Below are 15,279 nucleotides of genomic sequence, written 5' to 3'. Positions count from 1 at the left end.
GTCCTGCTTGTTTTGTATTTTGGCAGAACTCTGGATTCTGCTGATTCTGTCTCGTCTGCAGCTTTTTTTTTTTTGTTTTTTTGCTGCTGCTGCTGTCAGAGCCGCTCGGTCCGCCGCAGAGACGAGGACGACTTAAAACGGAATAAAGAATGCAGCTGCTGATTATTTTGCAGAGCCTGAGCTCTGCAGGAATCTAAAGCGGGGGGAGAGCTGTGGAGGGGTTTCTGCCCCGAACCCAACAATGCTTTGAACCCACCTGATGGGAACGTTTTACTCATGGAGGACGGGCCACAACGTTTGTTTTCACGGTTTCCTCAACGGCTTCTGCAATAACCTAGACGCGAGTGGAGACGTCGCCTTTCTCCTCCTCGTTTGAATCCAGGAGTGCTGAGGAAAAATCTCCCTTCTTTGCACTTTCTACCTCTGTCGATGACAAAGTCGTGGAGTTTGTTTAACGTTTGATGAGCGTGCTGTGGAGACGGCCATCCAGCAGATCCATCCTCACCTGAGGCCAGCTGTTTACCTGCACCGCCTGGTTCCCCTCCGGCTTCTCCTCTGATAATACAGCAGAAGCTGCTGTCACTCCTCCGGCAGCACATCACCACTCAGAGTCCTACCTGGATGTTCAAAAACGCTGATTCCTAATCGGAACGAGTTTGATGGTGTGAAATAAAATGTCAGGAGGCGAGCAAGAATTCCTCTGATGTTGGAGAGATCGGTACACAAGAAGGTAGAGTCCCTCCCAACCTGGAACCCTGCAGAAGTGATGCCACTTCATATGAAAACATCTCCTCTGACTGAACCAAAACCGGATTGTTTTTAGAAATTCACCTGCATGTGGCTTAAACACAGACCCCTTTGGATTTGGAAAAATCTTTTTCCTCTTTGTCTCTTTGTGCTGCATAGAATGAGTCGACATCACAGGTTTGAGTCCCGTTTTTTAGATGATTCAAAAGGTCTCAGGAGGTGCTGATCTAACAGCTTGTTTTCTGTTTATTCTTTAATTTGTCAGAATATTTGAACTTCAGTGATTTAAACGGAGGAAATGCGGTTTCACCTGGTGATAATAAAGACAAAAGAAACTGAAGAGGAGGAGAAGTGGTGACTGACTCGAGCTGAGAGGTGAATGCAGAACGATGACATATAATGCGAGTGAGCAGAAATGGAGAAGCCCAAGGATGGAGCCCTGAGGCACTCCGCACGGCACAGATTCCTCATTTCTGGGATCTCCAGATGGGATCTGAAGCAGCTGTGGATCTCACTGTTCAGGCCTGTAGTTTGTAATGACACCGATCTCTCTTCATACCTGTAACAGGTGTTTTTAAAAGTCCTGACTTTAAAACGACATTTAGTTGAATCAATAAATTCCTCACATTTTTAATTAAACGTAAAACCATGCAGATGGTGTTACTTTGAAATGTGTTTAACTCTTTGGATCTAAAATAACTTTAATACATTTCTGACAGGAAGAACTTAAAGTTCACCTCTGTTCATCTGATCTATCTTCAAAGCATTCCCAGTCGTCTTTTTATCAGGATTAGGATGTTTTTATATCTTAAATCCAAGAACCTATGTCGTTTTCTAGGACGTAGTTTCTGCAGAGCGGCAGGAGTTTATTAAAAAATTCACTCTAAGTTATGGCCGGGACCGTGGTGTGGAGTTAACCCACCCCTACTTCCCATCATCCATCTGTTAATGGACTTTCCCTCTAGCTTGCAGCCCCTCACACCCCCCATCTAACATTAGCGGTGCAACAAAAATGGCGAGGAATATCAAGATTCTTGAGCTTTTGTTTCGTCTGCTCCTGATTTTCAACGATTCAAATGAAGATCCAGAAAAGTAATTTTAAGCTGAATTTTCTTTATAAATGTCCTCAATCATCAAAAATGCCACAAAAACGCGTTAAAAATACAAAATAAGTTTTACATTTTTAAATAATTGCAGCATTTCCCAGAAAACATCACCATTTTTCCTCATGATGGGCAAAATCTAGCATAAAAATGCATTTTTGAGTATTTTTTTATTCAAATCATTGTGAATCAGAAGCAGACGAAAAAAATGCCGTTTAAAAAAAAGATGACGTAGAAATTACGCTGCTCCCAGCATGGGTAGGGAAAGGGGGGGTGGGGTTTCTCTGCGCCATCACCCTCAATTTAGAGGTGAATTTCTAGAAACTATGTTCTAGAGAACGACTCGTTTTTGGATTTGGGCTAAAAACAGCATCATTATAACTGAAAGACCACTAGGAACACTGAAAATGGAGCAGAAGACGATCGGAGTGAGACTTTACTGACAAATAAAATGGATTTGTCAGAAGTTGATTGAAAATCCTCTCCGATGCGGCCACGTTTTGGAAGAAGCAAACAAGCTTCTTAGCTGAAACTAACTGAGGAATCTGAAAAATGGTCGATAAAACAATCGTTAGCTGCAGCCCTAAGTGAAACAAATTGCTCCCTTTTAACTTCTTTAGTAGTTCACTTATCTTGAAGTTTATGAGGTTTTCATATGTTAAATAATCTCTTAAATTCAGCCGTTAAGTTCTGTATTTGGAGAAAAAGCTGGCGTTTGTGACTGCTGTCAGATCTGGATTTGTGTCTGTTTTAAGACTCAGATTGCATGCAGGCCTTTTACTGCACCCTTCCATTCATTATTGATGAACGTACTATTTTGGACTCATGCTTTACTGGACCTTGGAACAGAAGAAGCGGCTCCGGTCGGCCTAGGATGGACGTCCGATGAATGTTTCACCAGTCCAAAACAGAAATTCTTCTTCAGATTTAGCCCCTTTGATTATTTAAACCAGAAATATGTTGGATTTGAGCTGCAGCGCAGACAGTTTTCTGATTTATGGATGACTTTTGCACGTTTCATCTGCAGGATGGAGTATGCTATGGCTTAAATGAATCATGCCTGTGGCGCCGAAGTGTATGCAGCTCAGCTCAGGTACATCCAGGCTCGGGGCCTGCTGAGCTCTGAGCGTCTGCATGCTCCTTCAGACATGTGCCGGCTGTCAATCACCCTGCTCTTCTCCAGCGGCTCCATCCTCTTCCTCCTCTGTGTGCACCAAGCATCTCTTCAGCTTCCCAAAACCTGCGTTTCCTCGCCGATCTTCTGAATGGAGTTGATATTATTAGACACACAACTACGCCCTGACGGGGCAGCGTTTTCACTCCCCAATTAGAAATCACAGCCTCCCGCCTCATTTCCATAGCATCTCCACGGCGGCTCTGTGTGACGCCCTGGGTGGGTTGGATGATCCGTGCGCGGCTGAGCTTTCAGGCGCTCCACATGATTACACACTTCCATAAAGACGATGAGAGCGTCGCCGTTTCACAAACCCACTTGACCTGCGCAGATCTTCTGCCAGAGTGTTTGTGGGAGATAATTAGCTCAGTCATTACCGAAGCCTTTACTCTGTGGATGAAGGTGAAGGAGCTCAGGATGGGGTTCTTTGGTGAAACCCCTTAATGTGAGCTGCTGCTTCCCTTCACAAACAGGACCTGGATATTTGTCCTGGAAACAGAAACTGAAGCTGCAGCGGCTCTGAAATTCCCCACCCTCTAATGCATTTCAGAAGCCTCTTTTGTCAGTCGTCCTGCTCCTCGTCTGCTGAAATCCTGCTGCAGATCCGCTCATCAGACCGGGGGAGCATTTCTGCTCGAAACTCTTCCCGTTCTTTCTCCCCAACGGGAGGTTGGGACGCCCTGAGGTTTTTGCAAACAAGCGAGTGCCGGCAGAATTATGCATGAGAGCATGTGCTGTGGGAGCAGTGACATCCGTGCAACAACTCCACTCTGATGAGTTATTCTCATCCGTGGTGAAGCCTGACCCTGATTTTGGAAATTTAAGGTGGAGTCCGTTGATATTTTTGCACAAAAAAAGTGCTTTAGGATCCAGTTTTAGAGCCTGAAACTAGATGAAAATGTTTTTTTTTTCTGTTCTGCTGCTGAAACCCAACAGGAACTGCAGAGTTAGGATGGGGGGGCAGCAAACCAAATCCTCTGACCTGAAGCCCCTCTCACCCTTCTGCTGGTGGTTTCTCCTCCAAGCTGGGGTCCTCCACCAGAGGCCTGGGAGCTTGAGGGTCCTGCAGTATCTTAGCTGTTCCTGTTCTTTTCTGGACTGAGAGGTCTGAGGTCTTTCCAGGGATCTGTTGTAGCCACTCCTCCAGCTTGGGGGTTACTGCCCCCAGTGCTCCAATTACCACAGGCACCACTGTCACCTTCACTTTCCAGGCTTTCTCCAGTTCTTCTCTGAGTCCCTGGTATTTCTCCAGTTTCTCATGGTCCTTCTTCCTGATGTTTCCATCGCTTGGCACTGCCACATCCACCACAACGGCTTTCCTCTGTTCTTTATCCACCACTACAATGTCTGGTTGGTTCTCCATTACCATCCTATCAGTCTGGATCTGGAAGTCCCACAGGATCTTTGCCCTCTCATTCTCTATCACCTTCAGAGGTGTTTCCCATTTTGACCTTGGGGTTTCCAGTTCATATTCTGCACACATGTTCCTGTATATTATTCCAGCCACTTGATTGTGGCGCTCCATGTATGCTTTACCTGCCAGCATCTTACATCCTGCAGTTATGTGCTGGATTGTTTCAGGTGCCTTTTTTATATACACATTTATATATATTCAAAATTTTAAAATATTTTTCAACTCCAAAGTACACAATGTAAAGAAATATCTAGAAAACATAAAAAAACAACATAAATTTGAAAAAATGTATTTTAAACCTACTAGTAATATAAATATTAACTGTTTGAACAAAATGGTAAACATGGGGGGGGGGGGGATTTCAAAAATATATTTAAAACCTAAAATAAATATTAAGTTTTGAAGTAAATCTGAAACTTTAATTTAAAAAAAAAAAAGGAGGGATGACATAGGCGGCACAAACAACAGTCACTGTTTTGGAGCGGAAATGACATCATCATAAGATCTGTTGCCGTCTGTCAATCATGTCCGGTGGCCAATGAACTCAAAGCCACGCCCCCAAATTAAATTAGGCACAACGGCAAAAATAAAAAAAATCTGAATTGGTACTGAACATTGAGGACGTAGAGCGGAGAAGAAATAAAATAAAGTTTCAAAATATATATTTTTAAATGTTATTGTTCTTACCAAGTTTAAAAGAGATTTACTGCAAACTACAATTTTCTTTTAAAACTATTTTTTCCCCCAAAAATTCCCCCAAAATTACTATTTTTCTTGTTTACAATGTGGACTTTTCAGTTTAAAGCTGTTTTTCAAGTAAAAAAATCTATTTAATTTTTTACATTTACAATGGGATATTACTAATTCCCCTTGGAGCCGAGCCTGATTTGACCCGGTAAAGCTTCTTCTTCTTCCTCTGAAAGCCTTCAGAGCGTCACGTTGGAGTTTCTTCAGGTAGAAAACGTCCTTCCAGGTGATCCGGCGGAGGAGCACCTGAACAATCTCTGCCACTTCAACAGAACAACAGCCAGAAGGCAGCGAAGCCTTCGGCGCTGACCGACGTTTGCAGCTTTCTTGTTTTCTCCCAGGTTTTTATGAAACGTCCAGCAGGAAACGAGTGCAGCTGTGTGTGTGAGGAATAATTCAAAGCTTTGTGGAGGATGGAGGAGGCTGCTGCGTCTGAACCATGTCGCCCCTCAAACAAAAGCAATTTTGCTTTCAGACACTGAAGTTGAAGAAAAATCAATCTTGTGTAGCTCGAATGGGAGCAAAAAGAAAAAAAGAAACTAATGCTTTGATTCTCTGCAAAAGCCTCTTCGTGTGTCTCCTGTTGATCAAATCAGAAGTGCATTTGCATTAAATTGTCGTGCTTGGAGGAAATATTAGCAGAGAGGCCGGCCCCGTGGATTTCTGGGAACTTGGCGTTTTGATGAATAGATGGTGTTTTCACTGAAGGCACAATTCCATCCAAAAGACGCATAATTAATGACATTGCAGCTGTCAAAACCTGCACAGAGTCAAAAAATAAAAAGCTACCTGTTAGGCTTTTCAGCAGCTTAGAGGGGGAAAAAACCCTCAAATGGCAACAATGGTACGTTCCACTTTCATGATGTTCCCTTGAGGTGTCGAGCTCGACACCTCAAGGGAACATCATGAAAGTGGAACGTACCATTGTTGTGCGTCTGGTAAGTGTAGTGAAGTATTTGTGGGAATAGTGTGAGTTTACTGCCGTTGTACGGCGTCCTCACGCCACCCTCTAGTCGTTACTAAAGAGCTCCAGCTTTAGATGAACGGGACGGGAGACCTGACAGCGGGGTGGCGGGACAAACCACCCCAGGACCCAGGGGGAGATGGGACGGACTGGAGACCTTTTTTAAATAACTGATGGGCGTGAGTGACGGACTCCCCACGCAACGGAGACGCACCGCAGACGGACCAGTGGAAATTCAGGGTGAGGCGTAAATCCTGTTGGTTTTGCACTGAGGAGAGCCCACTGCCAAAATCCTCAATTTATTCCATAAAATTCACCTTTTGATTATGTTTTTTTTTAAAACAAATTCTGTTCACATAGAAAACGTTTTTTTTTCAGTGATACAAGCTGAACAAAAATGACTTTTACTTATGAAATAATTGACTTACAGGTTAAAAAGAAACTTCTATTGGCTTTAAAAGAAATAGTCGTTTCTTTGGAGACAAACCGCCTGAATAGATTTGACAAATATATCTGGTAAAAGATCCATTTGAATCCATTTGTTCAGATGTAACAGAAATGTAATTTCAATCTCAGACAAATCTCCGTTCCACATTAGATTTTTTTTATTCAACCTAGAAAAACAAGATTTCCCATCAGAGCAGCGTTCACGCCGCTTCAACGTTTGATCCGCATCGATTCTGGACGCACGCTCTTTTGGGGCGGGTCCGACGCGGCCATCTATGAGAAAACCCCCACCTGTCATTCAAACATCAAGGAGATCAGACCGTAATGCACATCAGAAGGAAGGCCTCGGAAGGGTTTCTGTAAAAAGGGTTCAAATTCAAGTAAGGCATCGGTTGCGTGTGCTCTGTGCGTCAGCGGGAGTGGGAGGAGCTTGGATCAGTGCTTTGGGCTGGCGTCGGGCCCACCGCTGGAGTTGGCTGTGGCTTCAGCCTCGTGGTGCATCTGGCTGAGCTGTTTGACCAGAGCCTCCAGCTGAGGGTTCCCCCCCAGGCCCCTAATGAGCCGGTACGCCTCCACCTCCAGATCCCTCAGCGTGTGCCGGGTGTAGGCGAAGGAGCCGACCTTCTCCAGGTAGTCCACGCAGTAGCGTTTGATGTCCATGTTCTCCGTGCGCTGCCTCAGGATGTTCTGCACCTGGGTGCTCTCCGGGCGCGACCATATGGCGTGGATGGTGGGGAAGGAGAACTTGCCCTCGGTCAGGTCCTCGCAGAAACTCTTGTTCTCGCTGTACTCGCTGGAGCTCAGGTTGGCGTAATCGTCCCGGATCTGGAAAAAGAGACCCATGGTGTCCAGCAGGGGTTTGAGGTCCTGCTTCCACTCGGAAAAGAGCTGCATGAGTCCCACGGCCAGCCCGAACAGCCCGCCGGTCTTCTGCAGCACCATGCTGCGGTACTCCTCCTCCGTGGGACAGGTGTAGGTGTCCCTCCAGTGGATGTCCAGGCCCTGGCCGCGGTGCAGCTCCAGCAGCTGGCGGGTGAAAACTCGCACCGCTTCTGGATGATCCAGAGTCAGGACCTTCTCCAAGCCCAGGAAGTAGACGTAGTTGGCGGAGTTGATGACGGAGGGGATGCCGTAGATGCTGTGGGCCACCGGGAAGCCCCGGCGCAGCTTGGAGTTGTCCTCAATGTCGTCTATCAACAAACTGGCGTTGTGGAGCATCTCCGTCACCCCTATGATCACCTGAGCAACAAACACACATTTATGGCAATTAATATTTTATCCCCTCAGGTACTAATTACACTGAAACTGACTAACTCAACATTTAGTGAGGAAATCTTTAATTAAATTCTAGTTACTCATGTTTTTTGTATTCTTTATTCATGTTACTATTGTGATAAATATAAAGGACAATTTGGGTTTTGGCACAAAAAAACAAAGAGAAACTAGCCTTTTTTTCACTATTGACAGAGGTTCACATGAAATCCTTTCAAAATAAGACACGCGTAGCAGCAAATGTAGTAGTAATGTCAGAAGTGATTTAAAAAAATGCTTATTACCTTTGGTGGTGGATTTCTGCCTAAAATTTGTAAATGTAACCAACAAACATTAAATCAGAGCTAATTAAGTGTCTATAATTGTATTTTTTTAAAACATAAGGCGCTCCTAAAATTCCTGAATTGGTTCTAAAATAGAAAATCCACCTTAATTCTAGCACTTAGTGACGTCCAATTGATTTTCTGTGCTACACAGCATTCAAAAATCTGTTTCAATGTTTTAGTTCGATTCGTCTTTCAACTGTGAATGAGTTCAATAAAGTTTGACTTTTTAACATTTTAATTTAACCCTTAATAACTTTTATTTTTACAGTTATTTTTATAATTTGCCGATCCCCGACCTAAAACACTGGACGCTGCTTTCTCAAATGAATTGTGGTGCGTTTCCTCTTCCAAACAGCAGAGGGAGCCATGTCTGCATCGCTCCGTCCATCGGATGCTCTCCCTGCAGCATCAGCGAGCCGCTTAGGAGAACATCAAGCCCGGATGAACGCAGGGCCAGTCTATGCTGAATGCAAATATCGGGATTCCCCGCCAGGATCAGCAGCAGGAGCCACGCCAGAGGAAATTTCACGAAGAGCCGCCTCGCAGCGCAGCAGCAGCTTTCAACACCAAACAGGTCTTTTCACCAGAATGGATTGAAAAGTTTGGGCTTTTTGAAGGTTTTCAGAGCCGAGGCAGAAACGATATCGACTTCGGCTAGAAGTTGCTCGCATTTGGTCCGTTTTAGGATCAATTAAGGCAGAGACTATGGAGGAGAGTCAGTTCTGAGGAAGATCTAGATCCAGAAAAGCAGATTCATACATCTTTAAGACATTTTGACATTTTTCTGGAGTCCAGATTTCTAAAAAAAAAAGAAAAAAAAAGGACTAAAAAAGTTAAATTAACTGATGATCTTTATGGGAGATATGTTGACATTTTAGTAAAGTCAGCAAATGATTCTGTAAAATGAAGGACAAACAATTGATTTCACTAAAAATAGGAAAGATATTTGGAAATTTAGAGTTTTTGGTTTAAAGAAAATACAACTAGAGCTGATAAGGTTTGAGGTCATGCAGTAAATGTGAAGATCACAGACTTTAAAGCATCAAAAGTGGAAAAACTCTGTACAGAAATCACGGACAGACACTCAGAGGAGAACATAAAAAACCTGCAGCCTTCATGAAACTTCTGTCAGGTGTGACTGAGCAGATCAGCTGATCTTCAGAACTGCACCTTCTTTAAAAAGTGTCAGAAATCTGGAGTTTCTTCAAGCGTATAAAACTCATGTTAGTAATTAGTCTTGGTCTGTCCCACTCTTCCGGAATAGAAGGCCATAAATAAACGAGGAAAAGTCTGCAAGGAGAACAAAGAGCCGGAGGAACGTCCGCGGGCTGCGCGGAGGGACGGCGCTGATCCCATCTGATCCCATCTGGGATGGAATGCGGGAGCCTGTTTCCATGGCGGCAGCCGTGTACGGAGGATGACAGGAGGGCTGCTCTCTGTGTGTGATGGAGTTTGCAGAGATGCTGAGCAGATGTGAACCTCCAAAACTCGAAAAGAAGAATCCAGACCATGGTAACGGCACCTAGAAATGTGGTTTGAACTCCAGGAGCGTCTTTCCTGCGAACCAGGAACAATCGTTTGAATGTTGACCATGGTCAGATTTCTCTCAGTGATCCGGTGCAGCAGTGATGTGAAAGGTGGGATCAAATGGGACAGATTCGTTCAACGGGAAGGAACAGCAAACACCTCAAGAGCTCTTCAGGAGAGACACACGGCTTCATGTTTTTCTGTCCACCTGAAGACACCTCAGCGTGACCTCCGACCTCCTGCTGCAGGACCAAGTTTTCTCCGTTTGGAGAAAGTGTATAAAATATTCAGGACAAAGGCGGAGCTGCAACCAAAGCAGAGCAGAGCGTTGACGTCTTCACGGCTGCAGCCGTCAGCAACTTTGAGGGACAAGTAGAAGGTCGGCAGCTTCAGCCGTTCAAAGCAAAAACCGGAGCAGGTCATCGGAAAACAACGAGGAATGTTCAAAATCCCGCCTGTACGACCAGCAGGAGAAGCTGTAAACTCCACAAACGTGGACATGAATGTCTGGATTTTTCCCTGATTGTCGCCAAGTCTTTCCGGCAAAGGTGGCCCAAAAGTTCAAAAGGCATTAAAGTCCCACAGGTGAGTAACGGGAACAACTCCTTCACTGCCTTATCTATGTAAATAAGATCCTTAGACAGGTTCACACGGGTGGCGTGGGTGTTTAGCCCGTGGCGTTCACACTGGACAAGCAGGGAGGGGCTTCTTCTACTGTTTAATAGCGCACGTCCGCCGCCTGCAGTTGGAGGAGTCTCGGTGTGAAATGTCGTTGAATTCCGTCCGGGGAACAAACTATGCTTATTAATTTCTCCTCCATGATCAATATTCAAACGGTTGGTACCTCCGCAAATTAGAAGGGACGCCTTCCATACGTCACAATCAAATCCCCGACGGGTCAAAGTTTGACCAAATTTAACCGCTGAATGGCCGCACATTTTGCACGTAGAGCCCGAAAACCGTCGTAAAAACGTGTGCAGAATCTGATCCGATTTCAGGAATTTAGACAACAGCTGAAGTTTAGCCTGAAGGTCAAAACTATCTAACGCGGCCGAATTTAGTTAGAAATGTTCTCAAAAAATGTTTTTCTTTATTTTCAAATCCTGTTGTCATCGGCATGTTGGGGAAGAGATTTAATCATTCAGAGATGTTTGGGTCATCTAAAGACGAAGTTTTTAAGTTAAAATCTACACAAAAGAGAGTCCTAAATGTATCTAACATCAAAAAATAAATCCAAACAATTTTTATTTGAACAAAACTAAAATTTTACAGAATAGGCTCAAAGAAATTCAAACTTTTTTATTTTGGTGACATGCAGTAAATAAACTGAGTTTTTGGTTTTAAATCAAGGCTATGAATTGTGGTAGAATAAAGATGCACCAATTTATAAATCAGATCATAAAATGTTTTGATCTATAATTCATAAATCAACTGCTGGAATTTAAAAAAAAGTTTGCATGTACAGCTAAAAACAGGATTTCCAACCAGCCCCACTAAGTTTGTTAAACCGACACAAAAAAAAAAACGCATCTGAAACAAGTCATAATAGTTTCTTACCTGCAGTTTGTCATCAGGAATATTCAACCAGTGGTTAAATGCTTGTGCTAGCTTTGTTCTGACTTGCTTTCCTGAATTCAGAGAGGAAAGTACATCAGTTAGAGACACATCTTCTCTGTTCTGCCACCGTTTTGCCTCAAGACAGCCAGGAATCTGACGGCAGCGTGAGCTAAAAATCTGAATTTACTTCTTTAACAGCAGCACATGCAGAAGGATCCCCCAGAGCAATGAGAGCTCTCTGTTTACACTCTCTCACAACCCCAGCCTGACATTTCCGGTGCAACAAACCACTACAAGCTTCTTCCAACTGCATTTTTTCCTGATTCATAATGATTTGGATAAAAAAAAAAAAAAAACTCAAATGCTTCTTTTTCGTATAGATGTTCTCCAAAAATGCAGCAACATGTGAAAGAACAAAAAACACAGTTTTTATCGGAGTGCGTCTTCAAGACGACACATGAACATGAGCCAGTTCGCCAACTCAAATACATTGGACACCTGTGTTGACATAGTGGTTCATTTGCACTTCTCTCGTTCAAATAAATAAAATCAAATAAAATAAGTATTTCTTTTTCCAAACACGCGAGTATCTGACCGGCTACTTTTGCAAATCCTCAACGCAAGAAGAAAAAATATTAATGAAAAAAACCTCAACTTCACACAAATTCTGCCAAATGACATCTACTAAAATCCGTCCTGATCATTTTGGATTGTTTCTTGTATATTTATTGATTCTATTACCATCAAAACAAAGGAGTTAAGTGGAGCTGTTTCAGCCGCTGAACGTGAAAAAGACTCACCTGGAAGCTGCAACAGGTACTTGTACGGTTCCAGCAGGATTCGGTCAGATGCGGCTTCAGAGGCTCCGGCCATCGTTTCAGGCTAACGTCAACTAGAAGGACCAAAAGAGAAAACGTCACTGTACTTTGGTTTGTCGGGTTGCAATATTAGGTCAAAATGTGAATAAAACAGCGCTTACATCTTAGTAAGCAGCTAAATATTCTTCGTACTTGCACATTTTTAAACATTTGCCACATTTTCATTGTCGATTTAGTTCAAAACCAACAAAACAAAAATCCTACTCTGCACATTACTGCGGTCTGTATACTGATCTAAAATATTCTGTTAGGTTTACACGGAACTGTAGGGGCAAACGAGGATTCATTCCTGACATACGTTAAAAATATAGAAGACTAAGCATAAACGTTACACACATAAGGCATTTCTGAGAATGCATTCAATAAAAATGTTATTTCGTTGAGGGGAAAACATGAACAAGCAGCACATTTGACATGACTAGACTTGTATAAGCATCCAGTTTAGCCGTTTAATCACACGACTGTTGGCAATAAATTAGTTTATTACATCAGAGTAGAAGAACTAAAAACAAAGATCTAGTTGGCATCAAGAAGAAGTCATTTAACAGGATTGATTTAAACAGTGAAAGTGATTTTGACATTTTATTTTGAGATGTAAATTTATTTTTTAACTGATTTTCCATTAAGTTGTAGTTTTTTTCCATCATCACAGAACACTTTCTCGTACAAACACGTTATCAAATGTCACCCTATGAATAAAAACAAAACACATTACAGTGAACACTGCTGGGACACTCTGTGTGCTCTTGACCCCACCCACCTATCAGTTGCTGACAAGCCGCTCGTGAATTCCGGTTAGCCACGCTCCTAGCTAGCTAGCCTTAGCGGACCCACATAAATATCCCGCTGTGTCACCGATGACTTCTTATTATCTCCCACTTTCTTCAAAAATGAACGTCTGCGTTATTCGGAGCTCTCGATATTGTCTCCACATTCACGCGCTGAGCTCATTTTAGGTGCCTGCCTATATCCGCTCGATGCTATGCTATGCTAAGCTTTTAATGTTACAATGGCGCATTGTACAGACAGTTACCAGTCGAGCTGCCTTGAAAGAGCTAGCTTTATAAGCTGCGGTCAAACTACAGAGCAGGCGCAGAATGGTGGCTGACGTCTAACCGGGGTTTCCTTACTGAGTGATTGTTTCATTAGAAAATATCCACTGCCGGATGAAAGCGACACCTCACTGAGTCAATGTAAACAGCACTTTAATGATAATCGGGACACTCTGTAATACAAATCGAACGTACATGGATTTAGTAAATCTGGGTTTTGTAGTTTTTGCCCTGCTTCGTCAGAGCCACTCAGTATCACTGTAGATATTTTTTCTCCCAGAGGAGCCAATCACGGACCACGAAGATGTGCAATTATACTTTTTTATCCAATCAGAGAACAGATATTCGCGTAAGGCGGGAACGTTTGGCCTGTCAATCATTCTCAGGAGAGGGGAGGGGGGATCACGGAGAGACCTATGAGCCACTCAACAAGGCAAACAGCAGCTCTGCGAAAAGCACTTTTATCAATCCGCATCCAACATCAACCAGGGGCTAACAGACGACGTTAAAACCGGACTCCCTGCCTCCATAAATGTTCCTATGGATTATTAACACGCTTTTGTCGAAAAATCGGAGTTTATCAACTTGACAGCGTCGGTAAGTCGGCTTTTGTTCGGTATTTTCAACATTTTTTTCTAGCATGTTTCCCTGCTGCTACCCAAGTCGACCGTGACGTTAGCTAACTTGTTAACTAATAATGTTCTTCGGGGGGGAATGAATGAGTAAGTTGACCGGGCCGCAGATCATTTGGAAAATAGAAGAAGAAGAAAAAAGGAAAAAAAACTTGACAACAAAGTTGTATGGTTAGCCTCCCGGTTGAACGCAGAGAACAGCTCCGCTACGCGGCGGGACCGAAGCAGAGGAATCCTCGTCGTTGCGCCGCTTGTCACGGTGTTCTCCCACCGACCGACGGGGAAGTGAGATTATTCGGACCCGTTTTTTTGTGTGTGTGGCCCGGACCGCTTCGACGCGGCTGCGGGATGGGGGGTTTTAACCGCCGCGCCAACGGTGTAGTTTATCAGGTAAATTGCATTGTCAGTCGTTTCTTTTGTGCAGTCCTCCGCTCTTCGCGATCGACTTGTCCAGTAGCTCCTGGACTCGTTTATCTGTCGTCAAGTCGGTTCCGCGGATGGTTTCCTCCGCCTGACAGATCTAATCCCGGTTCATGTGAGCACTATTGTTGTGTTTAGTTTTATTTTTTCTTTTAACATATCTCCGTAGCATCGCGTTAACAGACTGACCGGACAGAAATCGTTGAGGACTCGGGTTTAAATGGATTCCCGTGTTTCGAGGCGGTTGTCGGTTGTCGGTGGTCGGTCACCGTCTGGGGCGGATGACATTGTATCCTCCGCGGTATTCCGGAGCCACAAAACGGGGGCTTCGACCTTGGCTCCTTACAAAAATACACGTTTAAAAAAATAATTTTAAATGAAGGCGACGTTGCAGCGGCGCAGACCGAGCTTGACCTTGTTGCGAACCGTTTCGTCGACTTTCTTTCTTTGTCGGGAGCGGAACCGCCAGCCCGGTAGCTCAGCTGCTGACATGTTTTCGGGGGAGACTTTTTTTAACGTGTCACCGCCGCCGAGTCGCACTTTATTCAACTTATGGTTGGACATTGCGACACAGCTCATGATTCTGCGTCTGCGGAGACGCTGTTTCTGGAGAAGCGGAAGGCGAACAAGAAGAAAGAAGTCCGAGTCCCGGAGGAAAACGGCTCGGTGAAGAGGCGTCAATATCGCGGAGCACATTTCGGCTCAGAAATGGCGTCATCCCCCTGCTGAACGGCTGGTGGTGTAGTCGGTGCGGCGCAGACGGCGGTCCGGGGGGCTCCAACCGCGTCGTCCCGATCGCCATCCGCGCCTTTGACCGCTCGGAGTGTGACAGGCGGCGGTACGGCAGCGTTACATAAACGCCTTAAAGGGCTCGATCCGCCCGTTGGAAAACACACACACACCCTGGTTCTATCTAGACCCAGTCTGATCTGAGCAGGTTCAAACAAAAGCACGAGGAAGCTGTGCACGCGCGCCCGCCGTTTCATCCATCAGTGATGTCATCATAACATCTTGTTGTG

At 44.3% G+C, this 15,279-nt stretch overlaps 2 protein-coding genes across 10 annotated transcripts in view; one reads left to right on the top strand and one right to left on the bottom strand.

The window, feature by feature from the left end:
• Positions 1-6,432: 6,432 nt before the first annotated feature.
• Positions 6,433-15,236, bottom strand: ggps1 (geranylgeranyl diphosphate synthase 1). Of its 4 annotated transcripts, none has more exons than XM_020709763.2 (4): positions 14,450-15,236; positions 12,079-12,170; positions 11,279-11,349; positions 6,433-7,835 (listed from the first exon to the last, which is right to left on the bottom strand). In XM_020709763.2, exons 2-4 carry the CDS (start codon positions 12,149-12,151, stop codon positions 7,032-7,034), a joined length of 948 nt encoding a protein of 315 aa, XP_020565422.1. In that variant the 5' UTR covers positions 12,152-12,170; positions 14,450-15,236; the 3' UTR covers positions 6,433-7,031. The 4 variants fall into 4 exon arrangements, with proteins under 4 accessions (XP_020565422.1, XP_020565420.1, XP_004077529.1 ...); XM_020709761.2 differs by lacking the exon at positions 14,450-15,236 and adding an exon at positions 12,258-12,901; XM_004077481.4 differs by lacking the exon at positions 14,450-15,236 and adding an exon at positions 12,917-13,512 and having other exon boundaries at positions 6,531-7,835.
• arid4b (AT-rich interaction domain 4B) overlaps positions 13,611-15,279 on the top strand; it is a 43,135-nt gene continuing 41,466 nt past the window's right edge. For 4 of the 6 annotated variants that reach the window (XM_011484712.3, XM_011484710.3, XM_011484711.3 and 1 more), the window contains exon 1: positions 13,611-13,805. The gene's annotated coding sequence lies outside the window, so the exon portion shown is untranslated. Of the gene's footprint in view, positions 13,806-14,133; positions 14,231-14,255; positions 14,376-15,279 lie in introns of those variants that run through there. The other 2 variants (XM_020709760.2, XM_020709759.1) reach the window with 2 other exon arrangements.

The sequence above is a fragment of the Oryzias latipes genome, chromosome 15 (genome assembly GCF_002234675.1).
Source record: "Oryzias latipes chromosome 15, ASM223467v1".
Taxonomy (NCBI): Eukaryota; Metazoa; Chordata; class Actinopteri; order Beloniformes; family Adrianichthyidae; genus Oryzias; species Oryzias latipes.
This window is presented reverse-complemented; position numbering and strand designations above follow the sequence as displayed.